Raw genomic sequence first — 22118 nt, forward strand, 5'->3', positions numbered from 1 at the left:
CAGGCTTTTCCATAATTACATATGGTTGATAATTACTTATGCCTTTGTCATTCTGCATCTGGATTATTACAATTTGGAATATATGGGGCTGTTCTTGCAGACTATTTAGAAGCTATAGTTGGTTTAGCATAAGGAGACATAGCAAGGGTTATTATTATTATGGGTACACTCAAACATGCTGGTATAATTCCTCTACTACAGCAGATGCATTGACTAAATTCTTCCAAGGACAATTGAAGGTCCTGGAGGTCCCTTCATAACTTAGGTCATTGATTTCTCTGTTTTGGATCTCAAATCTGCCCATCAATCAATAGAATCTGACCATCCAATGAGAACAAGGCACATTAAGTCTTTCCAGCTGAGGAAATGTCTTCCAAAACAGTCTGAGTTTTGAGTCTCCTTCAGAAACTCTGGAGAAAATTCCTCAGTTTTCTCAGTTATGATTTAGCAATAGCAATAGCAGTTAGACTTATATACTGCTTCATAGGGCTTTCAGCCCTCTCTAAGTGGTTTACAGAGTCAGCATATCACCCCCACAGTCTGGGTCCTCATTTCACCGACCTCGGAAGGATGGAAGGCTGAGTCAACCTTGAGCCGGTGAGATTTGAACCGCCGAACTGCAGTTAGCAGTCAGCTGAAGTGGCCTGCAGTACTGCACCCTAACCACTGTGCCACCTCGGCTCTTTTCTCTCCTATGGAATAACCTTCCCCTAAATATAAGAACTGCCTTTTCTCTGAAAGACCCTTGAAAACTGGGCTGTTCTGGAGAACATTTGGGGATGAGATGGAATGTAGAACTATCCCCGAATGTGGACATCTATTATGATTTGGTGAAACTAATATAGTTCTTGCGAGTTTCTTTGGGGTTTTCTGAGTTACTATAAACAGATTGCGAGCTGTTCAAAGTCTTCTGATAAGAGTGGCCTAGAGAACATATAAATCAATGAAGGTATTATAAAATTAAAATACTGGGAAAGAAGAATTGAAACAATTCTAGTATATAATACGTACAACAGACTGAAAAAGGTTGAGTTTTAACTGATTTTAACTGTTTCGTACAATCCCATACTTCCATTAGGGTATCAGTTGCACATGTTTAATTGAAATGTATGGAGAATGAAAGTGCGCATTCATTCTCCGATCAGTTTTTGTACAGCAAAACATTGCGCTCTTGTTAAATAAACATACTGTGAGAGCCTGTTCCAAAAATATTTTTTCTGTTTGTGTGACAGCATAAAATCATGCTTTGAAAATTAATCTTCAATGACTCAGATGTCCAAACAGCATTCTAAAGCAAAATTAAGCTTTTAAAAGTGTATTTTGCAATCTTAATAAAGTGTGCATTTTTTTAGTTAGTAATTCAAATGCCATTTTTTAAGTAAAAGAGAGACATTGAACTGTGTATTTTAATATGCTTTGTTAGGTGAATACTTTATTAAGAAGCGATGTCATTATTGGTTTTGTGCTAAAGATTTATATGTCTGGAGAGAACAATATTGATGCAAAATGGATTGAAAGTAAAGATCAGTTATATAATTTATGGTGCTGCACTTTCCTACCCATGACACTGAGAGTAAAGGTTCCCATGGACAGGAGGTGCCCCCACACTCCTGGCCTTCTGAAAAGCGGTTAAAACATTGTTCCGTGGCTTTGCATGGGGCACCCAAAGGAACACGCAGTGGTGGTGTTAGTTAGTGCAACCTATTTTTTTTACCAGGGTTAACTCGTCCAGAATGCAGCCGCGCGAGCTATTGTGGGTGCACCTCGATACACCCACGTTACACCTATCCTCCGCGAGCTGCACTGGTTACCGATCGGTCTCCGGATACGCTTCAAAGTGCTAGTCGTAACTTATAAAGCCCTTCATGGTATTGGACCTGGGTACTTGAGAGACCGCCTGCTGCAATTACCTCCCACAGACCCGTTAGATCGCACAGGGTCGGCCTCCTCCGGGTTCCGTCTACCAGCCAATGCCATCTGGCTACCACTCGGGGGAGGGCCTTCTCTGTAGCAGCTCCGGCCCTTTGGAATGAACTCCCCGCAGAGATTCGGACCCTCACCTCTCTCCAGGCCTTCCGGAAAGCCGTCAAAACCTGGCTGTGCCGGCAGGCCTGGGGTTGATGAGTTCCCCTCCCCTCTCGACTTGTATGGCTGTATGACTCTTGTGTATTTTAATTACGTGTATTGTGTTTGTATCCCCTTTTCCCCTTTTGAGTTGTTCGCCGCCCTGAGTCCCTCCTGGAGAAGGGCGGCATACAAATAAACTAAATCTTAATCTTAATCTTAATCTTAATTATTCTTACCTCCTTAAAACCTTTTATAATTTTTCAAAAATTTAACTCTAACATTTCATTTTTTTATATACTATTTTAAATTTTGATGTTTTATTGTACAGATTATTTTGATGTTTTATTGTACAGAGCCAGAGTCCCTCTTTGCTATTGAAGAAGGGAAGTTCAGAAATGTGAAATATAAACAGATAAATAAACAAATAAAATCTGCCACAAGGTTAGCTTGAAACATGGTGCCTTTTTTTGCATATTTATGTACGCTCCTTTATTTATACTTGTTGGAAGACTGGAAAGAAGATGGTGACAGGCAAGGGGTGGGTTCCTGCCAGTTCTAACCTCTTCTATAGAAGAGGTTCCACAAATCTACAGTGCCGTTTAGAACCGGTTCCAGCTCCCCCCCCCCACCTGTCCGCACATCATCAAGATGAAGAGCGAGAGGAGGAATTCTGGGAGTTGAAGTCCACAAGTCTTAAAGCTGTCCAGTTTGAACACCCCTGGGGTGTTTTTTTTCTAAAGGGTTAAGGGTGCAAGGATCTTGTAACTTGACAGCTTTAAGACTTGCACACTTCAATGCCAGAGTTCCTGAGCCAACATTTTGGTTGCTAAGCAAGAGCGTTGTTAAGTGAGTTTCACCACATTTTACAAGTTGACCACGCCCACCCAGTCACATGGCTGGCAAGCCACTCCCACCCAGTCACATGGCCGGCAAGCCACTCCCACAAAGCAGGCCACACCTACAGAAGAGGTTCTAAAAAAATTTGAAACCCACCACTGGTGACAGGTAATAAAAAGAACTAAGGAAATAAAGTGTTAAAGGAAAGGGAAAATGAAGCACATCTCAACAAGCAATAGCGTGAATGCCTGAGTTCTTAAGATTTCCTTTACACGCTACTGATCATCCCTGGTCAACTGACCTTACCTCTAAAATAATATATGGCAAAATATTACAGATTTTATATAGCCTGAAGCTGCAGTAAGATGTCATTTAAGAGGGGGAAAACACCATTTAATAACAAAGCAGTTTTACTCGTGAACTGGGAACAACATGAAATGCAACATTCAAAGGCCAACGAGGAAAAGTGATGTTGTCAGGGAAATGATAACGCCAGTTTTAAAAAAAATTAAATGAAGAGGGCCTAAAATGACAATGTCAAGACCCTTAATTTGAAATAAATCCCACTAAACAGCATGGGGTTAATTGTACCGGAAAGCCATTGCATTAGAGCAAACAATATATTTAAACTGGAATCAGCTTGCAGCTGACCTGTGGATGTGTCAAAGTATCAGATGAATTACTGAAGGAATGCATTGAGTTGTCATGATACGGAGGGTTTGGGGTTCTGTTATTTTCTTTTTTTAACAAATTGCATTGCTGCTCATGGATCTTTTAGCTCTGGCCTATTATCTTTCATTTCATTTCCTGGTTCACAGCAAGAGCAAGGTCCCCTTCTACTGTTATGGCTATACAAGTAAACGATGTGCTAACTGATCAGGGCATGTTGTTCATCCCATTGCTTTGAGAAACACTGCACTTTTCCAGCAAATAACCAGAGGTTCTTCCTAAGGTCAAACTGGCTGTTATCTATGAAACTTAAGAACTGGTACCAAATAGGGGAAAAAATGAAAAGGAACTTGATAGCAAGGAAAGGAGACAAACAGATCATCTATAAAGAAAACACATCTAAATAAACACGGGTACATAAGGTTACATTTATCAGCATCATAATGATGGATAAACCTTCGAAGAACTTGCTTAACACTTGCTTTTTCTTTTTCCCAGGCCTGGAATTAAGGTGTTTATGGAACCCCTGCCGTTGTTTATATTGTTTTTAATTACATATTTTAAATACAGTAAGCCATCCAGATTCTTCTTGGGAGTCAGGCATCATTAAAACCCAATTAATAATAATTATGAATATTAAACTGAAGTAAACATCAGTCTTTGTTTAGGCTGAGATAGCAAATCTTTACACATTTACTTGAAAACAAATCCACTTAAATCCAACAGAAGGTTTTTTGCAAGATCACTTGCCCAAATACATATTCTTTTTGGTCTGCAATTCTAAAGCACACTGGATACTGTCATATTTATTGGTATGCTCATTCCGAAATCTCCAAAACAATAGTAATTATAACCTGAATATTGGACTACAACTCTCATAATCCACAGCCTCACCAGCTGCAGATGGTGAAACTTAACAGGAAGCAAGACAAAGATTGTGGCACCTTAAAACCATCCAATTTGGTAATGCTTTAAGCCAGTGTTTTTCAACCACTGTGCCGCGGCACACTAGTGTGCTGTGACATAGTGTAAGGTGTGCCGTGGGAAAATTACTTTATATATAGTCAATATAGGCACAGAGTTAAATTTTTTTAACATTTTCTAATGGTGGTGTGCCTTGTAATTTTTTTCATGAAAAAAGTGTGCCTTTGCACAAAAAAGGTTGAAAAACACTGCTTTAAGCAACATCTATAAAACTATTTTAGGTGAAAGACCATCTGTACCAGAGGTGGGTTCCTACCAGTTCGCACCTATTTGGTAGAACCGGTTCATCAAATCTACCGAACCGGTTAGAAGAGGTTCCACCAGTGGACCCGGAAAGCAGGCCACACCTACAGAAGAGCTTCCAAAAATTTTTGAAACCCACCACTGGTCCTTGGATAAGATTATTCTACACTATCATGCTCCTATTTATAAAACTCAGTGCCTCTGTGAAAGGTAAGGATGACTACTGCGTTTGTGGTGCAATCAGAACATTGTGTGTGTTGACGTTGTTTTAACGCAAACCAAAGATGCCTTTTAAAAAACAAGTTTACATCCTATTCTTATGCATGCCAGTGCTGTGTGTGAGGTAATTGAAGGTGGTTCCGACAAGTGTCATCGGCATCTTCATATCCGGTCACATGGGCGGCAAGCCACTCCCACAAAGGAGGCCACACCCACAGAGTAGGTTCGAACAATTTTTGAAACCCACCACTGATCTGTACTATTGGCTAATAATTCCATTGAGTATTGCTATGGCAATATATTATTGATATATAGTTTTATATTGCCACAGCATGTTTAATAAAGCATCATGCTCACCCTACCTCTGCTGCAGAGGTGGGTTTCTGCCTGTTTGCCCCGGATCGGGTGAACTGGTACTGGCGGCAGTGGGAAGCTTCCCCCACCCACACGCTTCTGCACATGCGCAGAAGTGTCACACGGGCACGAGTGAACCAGTAGTGAAATAAATTGAAACCCACCACTGCTCTGATGCATCTGATCCAAGTCACTATTGAATGATGCTGTCCTGATTTAGCATCTGCAGTGCACTATAAGCATCAGCATGTTGCTAGCCTGCAGAAAAAGGGGTAGATCTGACTGCAATATTATGTCCAACATCTATATGGTTCTTTCACTATACCTCCTTCTGTTATAATCCAAGATAAAGCAAAACAACAAAAATGGGAATTATAAAAGGATAGCAATAGCAATAACACTTTGATTTACAGTATATAGTGCTTTATAATGCTTTACAGCTCTCCCTGTAAGTGATTTTTTTACAGAATCAGCACATTATCCCCAACAATCTGGGTCTTCATTTTACCCACCTGGGAAGGATGGAAGATTGAGTCAACTTTGAGCCTGGTGGGATTTGAACTGCCATGCAGGCAGCTGGTAGTCAGAAGAAGTGGCCTGCAGTACTGCACTCTAACCAAGGCACCACCAGGGATCTGAATCACAAAGCTCTTTTATTTAGGATATCCTTCCTTCCTTCCTTCCTTCCTTTCTTCTATATGGCAATAAATGTTGACTTCCAAATCTGCTTCTTGGTTCGGAAGGCATTGTATATGTGTTATATAGGAGGCAATGAGTAGGGGGAATATCTGTGCAGGTGTGAAATAATATATTTCCTGAATTGTAAGCTGCCCAGAGTTAATGACTGATATGGATAACCACATAAATTGAACAAATAAAACATTTTTTTTTGAGATCTCTAGACTGTTGTATTTCTCACTCTGGACCATGCCATTGAGGGGGAAGTCCTCTGGTTTCAAAAAATAAATCCTTTCAACTGAAGGCAATTCAAGAGACTTTAGACATGGCATGCCAAATGAAATAGTTCTGTTTGGAGTCTGGAATACTTTGAACCATTTTTAATTTTGAATATGGAAATTCCAATTTACAGAATTTACAGAACTGCCACAAAAGGCCCCAGTCCATATGTGATTCAAGTGACTGGATGGGAAATTGAACCTTACGAAATTCCCTGAAGAAAGTTTTGCATATACCTATTTTGCAAACATGTTGCACTTACAAGTAGCTTATCTGATATGTCATAACTGGCAATGCATTTCTTCTTTATTATTTAAATGCAAATGAGTCTGTTTTTCCTTCTTCATTAACTTAAATCTTAACTTCATTAACTTCGTTCACTTAAATCTAGAAGCATATTCTGTAAACAATAGCAGGAATGTTCCACACTTAATTTAACTTACAGCATCAGTTATAAAGGTTCTTTTGAACTTCCTTTAACCTGAGAAGGTGTGATGTTTTCGACAGTTTATCCTTTAGACTTTAGAGAATGGAGTCTGTTATCTGTTTTTTTTTACACAGTTGACTTGTGGTGGAATCAATTTATCTGTCAACACAGGTTGAAATCTGTGGTAAGGAAGATAAGCAACTCTGCAGGCACTTTATAACAGCCCTGTCAAGAAAAGTTTAGGTTTAGATAGGATGCTATGCCTAAACTAATAAGCCATGTTGTGATAGTTTATTTGATGGGCTAGTTCATACAATAAGCCTAAATAATGGCTACACTCTTGCTAAAGAACCATAAATTATTCATGTCCTTACTTTGGCTAGTATGTTATTCTAATCCAGTTTCTATGTTCTTCCATATATAAAGGAACATTCTGTATTCTCTTAGATATAGGATTCCAATCTGTCAAATGCAAATTTTTCTCTATTATTCTGCAAGTATATCTGCTATGTCAGAGGAAAAAGTGCATCTCTGCAGCCTTTCAGCATTCTCGCATAACAGTGGTGCTTCAGGCTGGCAACAGATGGTGCTACGCCAGGCTCTCTCAAAAGGGTCCTGGACTCCATGGGACATGACTGACATTGCCATTCCATATGCATTTTTGAAAAGGAAAAGTTTTGAGTCGAACTGAGCTGCTGGTGACTTCATACAGTTGTGCTTTTGCTCCTCTTTGTTTTTACAGTAGCACAGAAATGCTTTGCCACTGCCTTATTGTGGGAAGTTATCATCCAGCCCTCTCCCAGGAAAATGAAATATCCTAGGAAATATTGAAAAGGCAGAATATTTCTCTGGATGTGAAAAGAAAGAAACATGTTTTAAAAGACAGAATAGTTGCCTGCAGCTTCCTGCCCATCCCCACTGTTAGTGGGCCATTAAGACGGCCAAGCTAGTCCACTTTACATAATAAAGACTTCACCAGCAGCTACAGGAAAGCATGATAATATTGGCCCTTTACTCAACTGACCACATGGCATCTGAGAACTCAACCAAACCTGGATTCAAAACGCAGCCCAGGGAGTTGCCCCTGCATGGCCCCATGGGAGTCTGACAACCAATCAGAATCCATTTCTTACACAGGAACAGGAAACAAAGAGGTGGGACTGAACAGGTTATAAAAAGCCTAGCAAGCCCCTCCTTCAGCCCTTCTCTTCCTCTCCACCAACATTGAAGCATGTGATCACCTTTTCTGTTCAGGGCTCAAGCCATGTGGTCCTATCCATCAATAAACCATCTTTCCAAGCAGCCTCCGTGTCTCCAGTGTCTTTCCCCACTTGGAGCCCAACCGAGAAGGACATTTCTTTCATCATTATTCAAGAGTGTCTTCCAATTTCTCAGGATAGGCTACTGGTAGTCCTTCATTCAGGCAATACAAAGCCCAAAGTGGCTAAACTTCTGTAATTGGTTACTGTTAAGTTTAGAAGTCTCAATAGCCACGCTTATGATTTGGTTATCCACGAATAACCATAGCTGATGTATTTAATCTACTTTTTGGTGTACTTTTGCACAACATGCCCAATTAAAATGGATTACAGTAACAGAACAACAAAGTTGGAAGGGACCTTGGAGGTCTTCTAGTCCAACCCCTGCTGAAGCAGGAGAGCCTATACCATTTCAGAGAAAGGGTTGCTGAATCTCTTCTTACAAACCACCAGCGATGAGCCCCCAGTATGTACTGGTGGTAGATAGTTCCTAGGCCAGTGTGTTGGGAGAACCCAATTACTGTCTTTAACGAGGCTTAACCTTGGCAACTTTTGAGTTGTCTAGACCAGTGTTTCTCAACCTTGGCAACTTGAAGATGTCCGGACTTCAACTCCCAGAATCCCCCAGCCAGCATTCGCTGGCTGGGGAATTCTGGGAGTTGAAGTCCGGACATCTTCAAGTTGCCAAGGTTGAGAAACACTGGTCTAGACTTCAGCTCTTAGAATCCCCTAAGCCAGCATGCTGGAAAAGTTGCCAAGTTGAGAAACAATGAATCTAGAAAGTTGTACGTAAAAATTAATTCTATTACATTTGAGCAAATAAAGAATTCGTGATTTTGAAATCAGAGAACAAGAAGAAGCAGCAATTTTATAAGATATGGGACTTGTTTTATCAGTGGCTGGGGGAAAAAACCTGGAAATGAAAAATGTTTTACTTATGTTTTAACTGAAGGAGTTAAGTGATAATATAATTATGCTGGGAAATAGACCAACAATGATACAATGAAAGACTGATACATATATGAATTGAATACTTTAGAACTTTTGTTTTAAAATGGATAAGGATAACAATGAATATACTTGATACAGGATATAATGTATAACTTTAAGTATATATTATAAAGATATCTTGTTGTTGATAAATAATTTTAATAAGGAAGTAATTAAAAATTGGTAAATATATGAAGTGACTATTTAGAATACCTTGTTGAAAAATGAAGGAATAACATCCTTGTTTGAATGTATGATGTACAAGGACAATAATGAACATGAGCATATTCAATAGTTGATTGGTGGGATTATACATAATTGAAAACAGTGATATACAAATATAAATGGTTGGTAATTCTTTTTCATATCGGGATATGTGATTATATAAAGGTATATTGTTATTAAACAGACAATCAAGAATGTAAGGGAATTAGGTTTATTGGAAAAAAATTAATTGTAATTGAATATACGTTGTACAATGAAAGTGAGGTATCTCTCTAGTTATACTAGATGAAAAATCTGTGATTGTAAATGTAATTGAGAATATGGATGCAAAAACACTTGTAACCAAACGACAGGCTGTATGTAATGGATGAGAATTTTTTTATGTTGTTTTTTTATGTTTAAAAATAAAAACAAACTCCAAAAAAAAAAAAAGAATTCGTGATAATCGCCAGCCAAAAAGATTCCTGCGGCTTTTCCAAGCTTCCTTCCCAAACCGCCCCTCAGCGCGAAGCGAGGATTTAAACCGCGTCATCTGCGCAGGCGTCACCCGGCGGGGGGTGGGTGGGCTGGTCAGGAATCGTCTCCGAATCAGCCAATCAGAAACTCGAAGCGAACGCGACGTGTTTGTTTTTTTCCCCTCTCCGCTCCACGCCCGGCTTTGCCTTCTTCTTCGTCTCCTCCTCCTTCTCTTTAAACCCCGCCCACTCCGTTCGTGGCTCGCTCCACGCCCGGCTTTGCCTTCTCCTCCTCCTCCTCCTTCTCTTTAAGCCCCGCCCACTCCGTTCGTGGCTCGCTCCACGCCCGGCTTTGCCTTCTCCTCCTCCTCCTCCTTCTCTTTAAGCTCCGCCCACTCCGTTCGTGGCTCGCTCCACGCCCGGCTTTGCCTCCTCCTCCTCCTTCTCTTTAAGCCCCGCCCACTCCGTTCGCGGCTCGCTCCACGCCCGGCTTTGCCTCCTCCTCCTCCTCTCTCCTCCTCCTCCTCTTTAAGCCCCGCCCACTCCGTTCGCGGCTCGCTCGCGTCGGCGGCACGTTCGCTTGGGGATTCGCTAAGAAGGCTGTTGCCAAGGCGACGAGTCGGTGCCGGAGCCCGGCCTGGCTAGTGTCGAGGGAGCTGCCGACGGTTCGGAGGTGGGATGAGGCAGCTAAGGAAAGGAGGCTCCGGTGGAGGAGGCGGCGGCGGCCCTGGACCCTCCCTGGGCGGCCAAGAATTCAGCAGTGAGTGCGCGGAGTAATAGTGACGGGGCGAAGAGAATGGCGGGGAGGGAGAGAGGCTGGGCGGTCGCGGCGCGTCGAAACAGGGCTGGGTTTTCCCTCGGGACTCGAGTTCGGATTCATCAAATATTTTGGGCTTCGGTTTCCACAATGGGGGGACTGGGGCTGATGGGAATTGAAGTCCAAAAGTAGAGACTAACCAGTTGTCTTTCGCTGTACTACAAGAATAAACTTACTTAGTCATCTTCAGGTCGATTTATTCCCTCTCTCTCTCTCTTAGGTGTAAGTACTATTGCATTACAATTTGATGTTGTGCACCTCTGATCAAAAGAAGGACTCGGCCGCTTTATTTTCAGTTTTGCCCCTCGAGCCGTTATTAAGTTGAGAATAAGCCTATGCACGAGAGGGATATGGAATTGTTTGGGTTGAGGGTCGAAAACTAAACTTTCTAAAACTTTACGTTTCAATGGGCAGCAGTTAAATAGAGGCAATAACGTCCCAATTTTATTTATTCATTACTGATGATACTGAGTCCCCTCGGGGAAAAGGGCGGCATACAAATGAAATAAACTCAAACTCAAAACTTTATTCATTACTGATTATGCTTCAAAAAGCCCAAGGCAGTGATTTTTTTTAATTTAACATATTTTATTTCCCCAACAACTTCTTGAACTAGGAAAATATCTGTGATAATCACAGAGGACTATCCTGTCTTGGAATGACAATTGGAATAATGGGTGCCCTGGGATTTACTTAATAATCTAATGACACTTCTGCTGACAATATGATTGTTCTATAAGAGATGTCTCTAGTCCTTTAGAGTCATCTGCACTCAGTAGATTTTATTTTGTAAGTATAAAGTAGGTGTGCGTGACTATGAAATAGTTAGAATAGATTTTACCTTTGCTTTTTACAAGGAAAAAAACATTTTCATAGGTGAACTATATGAGCCTAATTAGCACATTTGAACTGTTAACATTGTTGCAAAATAATTATTTGTAATCACACTATGAAGTGTGGAGTCGGAGAATTTTGATCTTAGCATTATTGTGCATAGATGAAGCACTGATTCTACAATAGGAGAGATATTTCTTTCCTTTGTACATTTATATAATTTGATCAGAATGAAGCACAGTCGGTTACATGGCGCTAATCTTTTATGTGTAACAAAATATTAAACATCTACTTGTTCTGAGACTGCACTGTTCAGATTTATTACTGTGAACTTACCTAAATATTTCTTCCTGCAATTTGGTGAGGAATTTAATGAAGTAATCTGGTGATTCAGTTAATGAATTTTGTTCAAAAGTTCTGTAAGCTTTATGTATTTTTATTACTGAAAAGGATTAAATCCAGTATTTTAACTTCATTTTGCACAAGTAGGCATAACTCTACATAGTATTTGATAGGTATACCCAATTCTTCAGAGGACTGAAGTGCACCTTCCATTGAAATTAGAAAATAGTTTTAAATAAGTGAAGAAAATATTGTGGAATGGAAAGCTTTTAAAAACTTCTTAATTTTTCAGGAAAATATAGAAATGATGACAGATGTACAGATACCAAAAAAAAGTTTAATTCATGTCATTTAGTCATAAGTCTAAAGAAGACTTTAGCTTTCACAGGACTGTGTAAATGAGCAATATCTGTTTTACTACCTTGGTAACACTTTGTCAGTGTTTAGCAACAACAACAGTTTATCCTGCAAAAGTAAACAAGGAAGAAGACAGAAGGAAATTGCTCATTTCAGATACATTTCTTTTTTTCATAAATCAAAACACCTTCAATTTATAATTGTTAATAGCAGAGTTTTGAGATTGTAGCATTTAGCTGTCTTTTCATAGCATTTTATTGTATATTTATATATGAAGGAACAGATTTTTCTGGTCTCATATTTAAAAAAGTATATTTTATGAATATACATTTGTGGCTACCTTCCATCAGTCCTAGCATTTGAACAAAAATTTAAAATTATTTCCAGATTAAAAACAAAATATAATAATAATGAACATTGTGTAGCTATTATGAACACTCTTGAAGTCAGAGGCAAATATTTTTGCAATATGAGAATAGCTGGGCTTTTACTTGCATAATATGTATGAAGGCTGCCTTTGATTTCTGTTTGTGAGAATTAAAACTTCTGTTAAAACATAATTATTTTGTTTTACTGTTTCAATGAGAAAACATAAAAATAAAAAGTATAATAAAAAGTAAAATTGAGCATCCATAGGGTATATCTTATAAAAAATAAAAGTTTCTGTACGGCCCATCAAGTATTAACCTAGCATATTTCAGAGTTAATAGCACAGTCCACTGATTTGCTGGTCCTGCTATTTATAGGATTAAGCATTAGGAGTCCAGCATGAGATTTATGTGAAAAGCTTTATATATCTTAAAGCATCTTATAAGCATGATCTCCATAGACTATGGTAACTGTACTTGTTAACATGCTGTTTTTTAATTATTATTTTAATATTAAAAATCACAGCCAAATTCAAACAGAAATAAGGAAATATATTTTATACATAGAAACAGTCATTCAGCCCATTTTTTAAAAAAAATATCATTAAATATTAGAGAATATTAATCAGCCTTTGCATTATACCAACAGAAAGCCAGAATCTGGGAATAATCTGTTTTAGTGGAACCTGTGCTGAGCAAACAGTTATTCACATAGTGATACAATCCAGATTTGGGATATTTAATTTATCTTTCCCTGTCTTTGACAATAATACGTTATGCAGTTATTTTCCTTGAATTTCTTCCAGTTCAAGGTTGCTATGGAATGTTGCATGTAAAGTTTTCATTAGGACAAGGTAGAAATAAATGAGTTTATCACTTTTTGCTGTTTCTGTTTAATAGTTTTATTTAGAGATTAAAGTATTGCACCAAGAGCCTACATTCTAGTCCTTCCATAGGCATGGAACCTCATGGGATTATTTTGGGCCAGTCACTTACTCTCAACCGTAGAAGAAAGACATTGGCAAACCATTTTTGAGAACGTTGTTAAGAAAACTGCACACTTGCCTATTTAAGCTCAATTTAAACTTGTCTGCAACTATGTTTAGGTGCCAACACACACCTACACTGCTAAAGGGTTGATGGGGAAGCGTAGGTTGCAGATGGTTGTAGATGGGCCGGCACACACACTTCCCAATTCTCAATTATGCGTTGGGTAGAAATGCACATTCTGCAGGCTGATTGGTTGATCTGATCTGTTGGAAGGCGAGTGGGAAGGCAGGGCACATTGTTGTTTGAGTGCCACCTAGTCAGAATGTTAACATTTACAGAATTGGCCTTCAGATCGAAAATATTGCACAGATCTGGGTTCAGTTTGGTATGGTATTATTTTGTACCCAGCCTTGCCAACTGAAAATGAATTTTTATACAGATAGTCCTCGATATAACAACCACAGTTGAGCCCAAAATTTCTGTTAAGTGAAACATTTGTTAAGTGAGTTTTGCCCAGAAGTGGGCTGCTTCTGGTTTGGACCGGTTCACCTGTACCGGTAGTTCCAACCACTGGCTGAGCGCACCTCCACCCCCGGTGCTATTCCATCCTATATATCTCACTCTCTGGTTCACTCGCCTCATCCACAGAGCACAGCTGATTTCCACGCCTCGCCCGCTCTGCTCACCATAGCTGCCCAAGAAGGTGTGCTGGAAGCCATGCGCATGAATCGCTTTGTCTTTGAAGCTGAGTGCAAGTGCGGAAGCTCCATGCACGAGCGAAGCGCACATGCACACATTTTTAGTTCTGCACTAGGCAAAGCGGTTGTTAAATTAAGTAAAGCCCACCTATGTTTTTGCCCAGTTTCCCAACCTTTGTTGCCACAGTTGTTAAGTGAATCACCTCAGTTGATAAGTTAGTAACCTGCTTGTTAAGTGAATCTGGCTTCCCCATTGACTTTGCTTGTCAGAACGTCACAAATGTGATCACATGATCCTGGGACACAGTAACGGTCATAAATAGTTGCCAGGCATCAGAATTTTGATCGCATGATCATGGGGATGCTGCAAAGGCCGTAACTATGAAAAGTGGTCATAAGTCAACATTTTTCAGTGCCATAACTTTGAACAGTCACTAAATGAACTGTTGTAAGTTGAGGACTACCTGTAGTTTGTATCATTAAATATGTCATTTTTAAAAAATACAGTGTTCTTGCATGTGGAATTTCAATTATTAAGTTCTTTTATAAGTACAGAATTGTGTCTTAAAATAATGGTTTTACAATTATTATCAATTGAAATAATTACTAATATCAGCTGACTCATTAAAACTCATTGTTCTAATTCATTATTTTTTGTTCCTGAATTTTCTCATACTGCTAGGCATTTCTGAGTTGTGCTAATATGTCCTCTGTCTGTCCTCTCCAGTAATCCTTTCTTAATGCTACTTGAGTAGATTATTAGTAGCACGTTCTCAACAATAAGGAACAATCTGTTGTTTACAGTAGGTTCTTTTCCTCTTTCTCCAAGATGTTGCCTTGGGAATATTCCAATTCTGCATATGAGTCAGATGAGATTGTATAGAATACTCTGTGGGTCTGTATAGAATATTCTGTGGTCCCAAAGTGGTTACCTGATAGAATAATAATAAGAAATACTTGCAGAGTATTTAAAATTATTAAAATAGGGAGACTCAGGTATAGAATTAAATAATAAATGGATAGTTATGTTTTGCTCCTTGCTCCTTTTTCAGTCTACATACCCTACAAACCCTCTTCTATACTACCTCTATTATGTCACTAAACAGATACAATAACATTATCTGCAGTAAAATGCATTTAAATTAAATTTCCACTTCTAATCTCTAAAAGAAAACCCTGTATATATTCCAATATTTGTTTCACTTTTGCTCACACCTTATGTACCCAGTTGAATCTTATTGCGTATGAGTTTCCTTTGTGGATTCAAGTATAGATTAATGACAACCTCAATATTTCATTTTATCAGTATTTCCTTTCATTTTATTATAATATATAAAACAAAGCTTTGCATAAAAATATTATGAATAAAATACGTCAAAGAAATGTGATTAAACCGCTTTATTACATTTCTCCCTCTTTAAAACTAATCAAACATTGATAAAAAGCATATGTTGCCTTGCTACTTCTCCATGTGTAGATATATAATTCTAACGTGTATAATCATTATGTTGGGTATATTTCATACACAAAGTATAGTCTTCTTGCCTGTTTGCTTTTTTTTATTTTATTTATTTATTTATTTATTTATATATATATATATATTTATATCCCGCCTTTATTATTATTATTATAAACCATTCAAAGCGGTAGGCATATCCAACACGCTTCCATCCTTCTATTTTCCCCACAATAACAACCCTATGAGGTGGGTCGGGCTGAGAAAATGACTGGTCCAAGGTCAGCCAGCTGACTTTCATGGGTAAGGCAGGACTAGAACTCACAATCTCATAATTTCTAGCCCGGTGCCTTAACCAATATTAATAGATTCGGAATACAGACAGAGTCCTGTGCAACTGGAGAGGTAAAGAAGGATACAGGTAGTCCTTGACTTATGACCACAATTGAGGCCAAAATTTCTATTGTTAAGTGAGACATTTGTTAAGGGAGTTTTGCCTCATTTTATAACCTTTCTTGCCACAGTTGTTGAGTGAATCACTGCAGTTAATAAGTTAGTAACCTCGCGGTGAAGTGAATCTGGCTTCCCGATTCACTGCTAGTAGAAAGCTGCAAAAGGTGATCACATGAACTTGAGACACAACAACGGTCATAAGTATAAACCAGCTGCCCAGCATCTGAATGTTGATGACATGCTCATGGAGAGGCTGCAAAGGTTGTACCTGAAAAAATGATCGTAAGTTACTTTTTTTCAGTGCCGTTGTAACTTTGGTCACTAAGTGAACTGTTGTAAGTTGGGGACTACCTGTATTTACATTTGCAAGAAAGTTGTGGTTTTTTTTAGTCCAATCTTCATTGAATGACAATTTTACATTAGGAATGTTAATTTAGTATTTTATGTGATACCAGCGCAGTTGGTCAAGTTTCCCAAGTTGGTCTTTCAATTGTAGTTTGAGTTTGAGTTTTATTTCATTTGTATGCCGCCCTTTTCCCTAAGGGGACTCAGGGCGGCTCACAACTCAAGGGAAGGGGGAATACAGACAGTTTAAAAACAACACGAACAATACATGGTTAAAAAGCACAACAATCATACCATTCGAGATAGGGGCAGCGAATCTTTAGCCCCAGGCCTTTCGGAACAGCCAGGTCTTAAGGGCTATGCGGAAGGCCTGGAGGGTGGTGAGGGTACGAATCTCCACGGGGAGTTCGTTCCAGAAGGTCGGAGCAGCCACAGAGAAGGCTCTCCTCCGGGTAGTCGCCAGTCAACACTGGGCGGCAGATGGAATTCAGAGGAGGCCTAGTCTGTGGGATCTAATCGGTCTATTGGAGGTAATTGGCAGTAGGCGGTCTCTCAAGTACCCAGGTCCAATACCATGTAGGGCTTTATAAGTGACGACTAGTGCCTTGAAGCGTATCCGGAGACCAATAGGCAGCCAGTGCAGCTCGCGGAGGATAGGTGTTACGTGGGTGAACCGAGGTGCACCCACAATCACTCGCGCGGCTGCATTCTGGACAAGCTGAAGTCGCCAAATACTCTTCAAGGGCTGCCCCATGTAGAGCACATTGCAGTAATCCAGTCTGGATTTAATCTATGGATGCTGCTATAATACATGCACAGAAATAATAGGATGATGCACTCAAAAACAGTAGTGCAGGCAAATCATTAATATACCAGTCCTAAGGAGTTTGGTTCAGCTTTTTTCATTTAAATGTTCATATTGTATAACTTATACTGCCTGTGTTGTATAACTTATACTGCCTTGTTATGTTTAACATTTCCTATATAATATGTTTTGTTATGAAGGATCCATGTAAGGATGGCAGCTTTTCTCCATTTGCTACTATATTATTTCTGGATAGAGTGGTTATAATATTGAAAGAAGACTGATGACTTAAGCAACTACTATGACAGTTCACTTACTCATATAACAGCACCATTCTGAATAAAGAAACACTCAGGAATTTTTAAGCATTTGGCTACCTTACTTTTTGCAAAATGAATCGTTATACAACTCTGAAGCAACTTGGGGACGGAACCTATGGCAGTGTTCTGATGGGGAAGAGCAATGAATCAGGGGAGCTGGTGGCCATCAAAAGGTATGTGTCATTATATCCTCATGTTCATTTAACACTTAACGGCACAGTCCTATACATATCAGCTTCTGAGATCTCCGTGTGATCAAATTATAGGGATGTGCTGTCATATCTTTTCCCCCATTTTGTTGCCCAGGCCTTTCTTTTCTGAATTACTGTGAGTGTTCCAGAAAACCCCAAATCCCGTGTTAATATGGCTTCTAAAACTGACAATTACACTCTCTTACATACGCTGGTTAGCTAAACTAGTCATCTTACTTTATGGCAGCATTTCTTCATAAGGTCAGCAAGAGATAAGCCTAACTCAGAGGATACTTCAACCTGTTACCTTAAAACATTTTGATATTTCAGGTTATTTATTGTTCTGCCAGGTTTCGGCTAGCGGGATGGAAATAAGGAAGAAGTAGCGGTTTTTATTCTGTCCCCATTCCCTCCCCCTCCATTTGAAAAAAAAAATTGAATTCCCTCCTTGTGACACTGATAGAAGATAATAAATCTTCACTAGCTGTTGAATTTGTTGAGGTGCTACACAAATTTGTATAGCAAATGTTGATGAATTAAGAGAGATTTTAGATATTGCAAACAGTAACTGTCCAAATGGTGCTGGGTGAATCTTTTTATTCAATTCTGAAAGAAGTAACCTCTCAAAAACAGGGGTGTTTCTCCTGCTGGATTTCTTTTAAAGTAAGACCCTGTGTAATAATATTTTAAAACTCATTATATTTTAACACGTTTTATAAAATTTTGGGGGGTATGATTCTCTTATTTTGAAGTTTTCTTTTAACTTTTATTTCAGAATGAAAAGGAAGTTCTATTCTTGGGATGAATGTATGAATCTGAGGGAAGTTAAGGTAATTAGGATAGTATGATAATTTTAATAACATATTTAGACCTGATATGTTATGTTCAGTGCAAATACTCCAGATTTGTTATTCTAATTAACATTCTTCTCTAATATGTAGAAAGAAAGAAAATGAATTGTTAAGAACTTGGCTAATTGGTATTGATAAAAGTCATTTACAGATTGAAGGCTTCTTAAAGTACCTTTGAAGAAAGTTATTTGCTGAATAAAGGCTAATAATTTGGCTTTTGTTCTGTTTGGTTTGCTTTATAAAAAATGGAGAATAGTTTATGCAATTTGATTTGTGTGTGCTAAAATGGAATCTCCTTGCCCCCTTTCAGCCTTCTCAAGTGTAGGTTTTTGCGAGCAATACTTTTATCTGGATTGTACGTTGTTAGTTGCGAAGTCGTGTCCGACCTATCACGACCCCATGGACAGCATTCGTCCAGGCCTTCCTGTCCTCCACCATCCCCTGGAGTCCATTTAAGCTTACGCTGACTGCTTCAGTGACTCCATCCAGCCACCTCATTCTCTGTCATCCTCTTCTTCTTTGCCCTCAATCATTCCCAGCATTAGCCTCTTCTCCTATAGACTAGATAAAAGAAGAAGGAAAGGCATCCAGAGAAATTTAACTAATATATAGTTTTTATGGCAATATACTTTGTGAATGTTAAAGATCTACACATTAGGTTTAGTTTGCATCCTAAGTCATAATGGAAATAAAATCTGTATGTCTTTATAAATGGTAAATGCTTCTATTCAAGTTTGAATTAACCTCCCCCATTAAAACTATTTGTCGTCTTGAATTGTAGTCTCTGAAAAAACTTAATCATGCCAATGTAATAAAGCTGAAAGAAGTTATTCGAGAAAATGACCACCTGTATTTTGTGTTTGAATATATGAAAGAAAATCTGTATCAGCTAATGAAAGACAGGTATGTTTAGAACCAATTTGCTGTTTTCACATTCTTTAATAATTCTCTATGCATCACAAAACATACACAATAGTTTAATAAAGTATAATTTTTTATGTTTATTTATTAGATTTTTTTTAAAAAAACCACCTGTATTTTTTTAATTAATAAGATAGCGGACATAGATAATATTCCTTTCTCTCATATTTGCCTCACAACAACAACCTTATGAATGAGTTGTCCTGAGAAATATTGATTGGCCCAAAGTTATCTGACCTTTCATTCTTAAGGTGGGTCTATTTGCCAGGTTTCTAGACCAGCACCTTAACTACTATATCAAACTGACTCTCCAAGTTAGTTATAATGGTTGCTAAACCCGTGACCCGTCAAAACCGCGGAGGACAAAATCGCGCTCGACGAAAGCACGCATTTGACGTCATCACAGCGCGACGAAAAAAATTAAAAATTGAAATAAAATTAAAATTAAAGCAAGCCGATTCACATAAAGGTAAGGGTTAGGGTTAGGGTTAGGTTAAGGGTTAGGGTTAGGTTTAGAGCGTTAGGGTTACGTTTAGCTTTAGGTTAAGGGTTAGCGTTAGGTTTAGGGTTAGGTTTAGGGTTAGGTTTGGGGGGGTTAGGGTAAGGTTTTCGCTTTATTTTTACATTTTTCGATCACAGCGCGATGTTTTCGTCGCGCTGTGATGACGTCAAATGCGCACTTTCGTCGAGTGCGATTTTGTCCTCCGCGGTTTTGTGGTGGAACCTGCTAAACCATAATTCATATTATACAGTAAGCCAAAAGTGAAAAACCCCTGGAACCTATGCTATTCTCAGATTATATTGTTGGTATTTGATAGCAAAATATTGCCTTTTGAATGGTATTTTTTTCTTTAAAAATGTCAAATTTTTACCCTTAAACCTCTTTATGATTTCTCCCCAAATAAGCCACATACTTGATTGCTATTTCATCATAAGCCATAAGAATAATAAAATCCAAGGATTGAAACATTTTTCCAATGTGCTGAACTTATGAAGGATTTTGAAAGAGGAAATAATGCATTTGTCTCCTTTTTCCAACTAAGAACTACTCCTGGCTCTTAGCATTTTGTATTAAATATAAAGTTTTTTTTTTAAAAAATTGAAACTTGAATTCTTTAAGGTCACTTATCTGTTACAATGATTTTTATTTTTTAAAAAGTGGTTAAGTCATTGGATAAATAAACGAAATAGTAAAGCATATTTGTTTGTATTTGAAAAGAATCCTGTTTATCTTCACCTTGTTCATCTGTTATATTACAGAAATAAACTCTTTCCCGAATCTGTCATCAGGAACATTATGTATCAAATATTACAAGGGTTAGCTTTTATCCATAAACATGGTGAGTAGTGTATATTGCTGCTACTGTGTAGTATTGGGGTGAATAGGCTAATGTACACTTTATAAACAGTAGACGTAATAGACATGTGATATATAGTACCAATATTCCAGTGATAAAAATTTTAAAATAATTGCTAAATAAATTACTTCAGAAAAAAATGAAATTACTTTGAGAATCAAATGTTCCGGAACCTAAATCCCAGTAACTATATTAATCGATTGTGGGTTGTAAATGTTACAATTTCTTTGCATAGGATTCCATCCAGAATAGTGCTTTACTTGGGCACAAAAAGTCACTTCAAATGGAAGTATGACCTAGGACATTTTTTTGTAAGTGTTAATCAGGTTTTTGATGGCCAGTACTTATTCTAAAACCACACTTATCCTAATTCACTTTGTTCACATTTGCGATTATTGACATTTAATGGGCTGTCATATTTCATAGTGTGTACTGTGTAGTGTCCAAGTTGAATAAAGTACGTATTCTATGCCTTTGTATATATCATAATGTTTGGCTGCCTAAATTTTATTAGAGGGTACAAATTTTCCTGTCCATTTGTTTTATTAGGATGCTGGCAGTACATTTTACACTGTTCTGCACCAAGAGAAATGATAGAGAGCTAGGTGCAGTATTGTAGAAATCTATAGAAGATACTCCTTTAGTAGCAGAGTGTATAGATTTGGAATAGTATAAATTTATTATGAGAAACTTTTGATTTGTTAGAACTTAAAATGTTAGCTACCTGACATTTTTTTCTCTCAGTTTTATTCTTTATATTATAATATTTTATGATCCTTTTGTCATCAGATCTATGCCTACTCCTATATTGGTCTTGCTGTAATCTATTTCAAAGAATCAGATTCCTGATTTCTAATACCAGTTGTGATATTATTGAAAGATTTAATTGACTCTGTAAAGGGGAGAACAAATTTCAAAGATTATTGTTGCTGGGAATGATATGCTTTTAAAAGAAACAATTTTGGCAATATTTAAAGGGGCATGAAGAAGTTTACATTGAATGTAGGCTGAATAATGCTTAGGCTAAATGTATTTTAATCATGAAAAAATCTGATGTAGTTATTTGTTTAGTTCATTAAACATACACTATTTTTAATTTCATTCTATAAATCAACAAACATCTCTTTTAAAGTTTTGATAACCGGATCAAATGCAGTTGACCCAGTGACTTAAATGTAGTTTGATCCTGTTAGTACCAGATCAGTGAAATAGGTTAGCTCCCAGTTATACCTGATTGATAAATTTTTGAAGTTTGTATTTAGTGCAGTTTGAAAATAAAATTTAAAAGCAGATTTGTATGGCAATCCGTGTAGTTTAAAATAAAGA

The 22118-nt window shown here is 38.1% G+C and overlaps 1 protein-coding gene across 3 annotated transcripts in view; it reads left to right on the top strand.

The window, feature by feature from the left end:
• The first annotated feature begins 10239 nt into the window (after positions 1 to 10239).
• MAK (male germ cell associated kinase) overlaps positions 10240 to 22118 on the top strand; it is a 29548-nt gene continuing 17669 nt past the window's right edge. For all 3 annotated transcript variants that reach the window (XM_087707470.1, XM_087707471.1, XM_087707473.1), the window contains exons 1-5: positions 10240 to 10446; positions 17352 to 17644; positions 18438 to 18492; positions 19295 to 19416; positions 20695 to 20774. In XM_087707470.1, coding sequence (XP_087563596.1) covers positions 17544 to 17644; positions 18438 to 18492; positions 19295 to 19416; positions 20695 to 20774 — 358 coding nt within the window. In that variant the 5' untranslated portion in view covers positions 10240 to 10446; positions 17352 to 17543. The remainder of the gene's footprint in view (positions 10447 to 17351; positions 17645 to 18437; positions 18493 to 19294; positions 19417 to 20694; positions 20775 to 22118) is intronic.

Source organism: Thamnophis sirtalis, unplaced genomic scaffold (assembly GCF_051295495.1).
Source record: "Thamnophis sirtalis isolate CommonGarterSnake01/CBP01778 unplaced genomic scaffold, rThaSir2_p1.2 scaffold_2, whole genome shotgun sequence".
NCBI classification, from domain to species: Eukaryota; Metazoa; Chordata; class Lepidosauria; order Squamata; family Natricidae; genus Thamnophis; species Thamnophis sirtalis.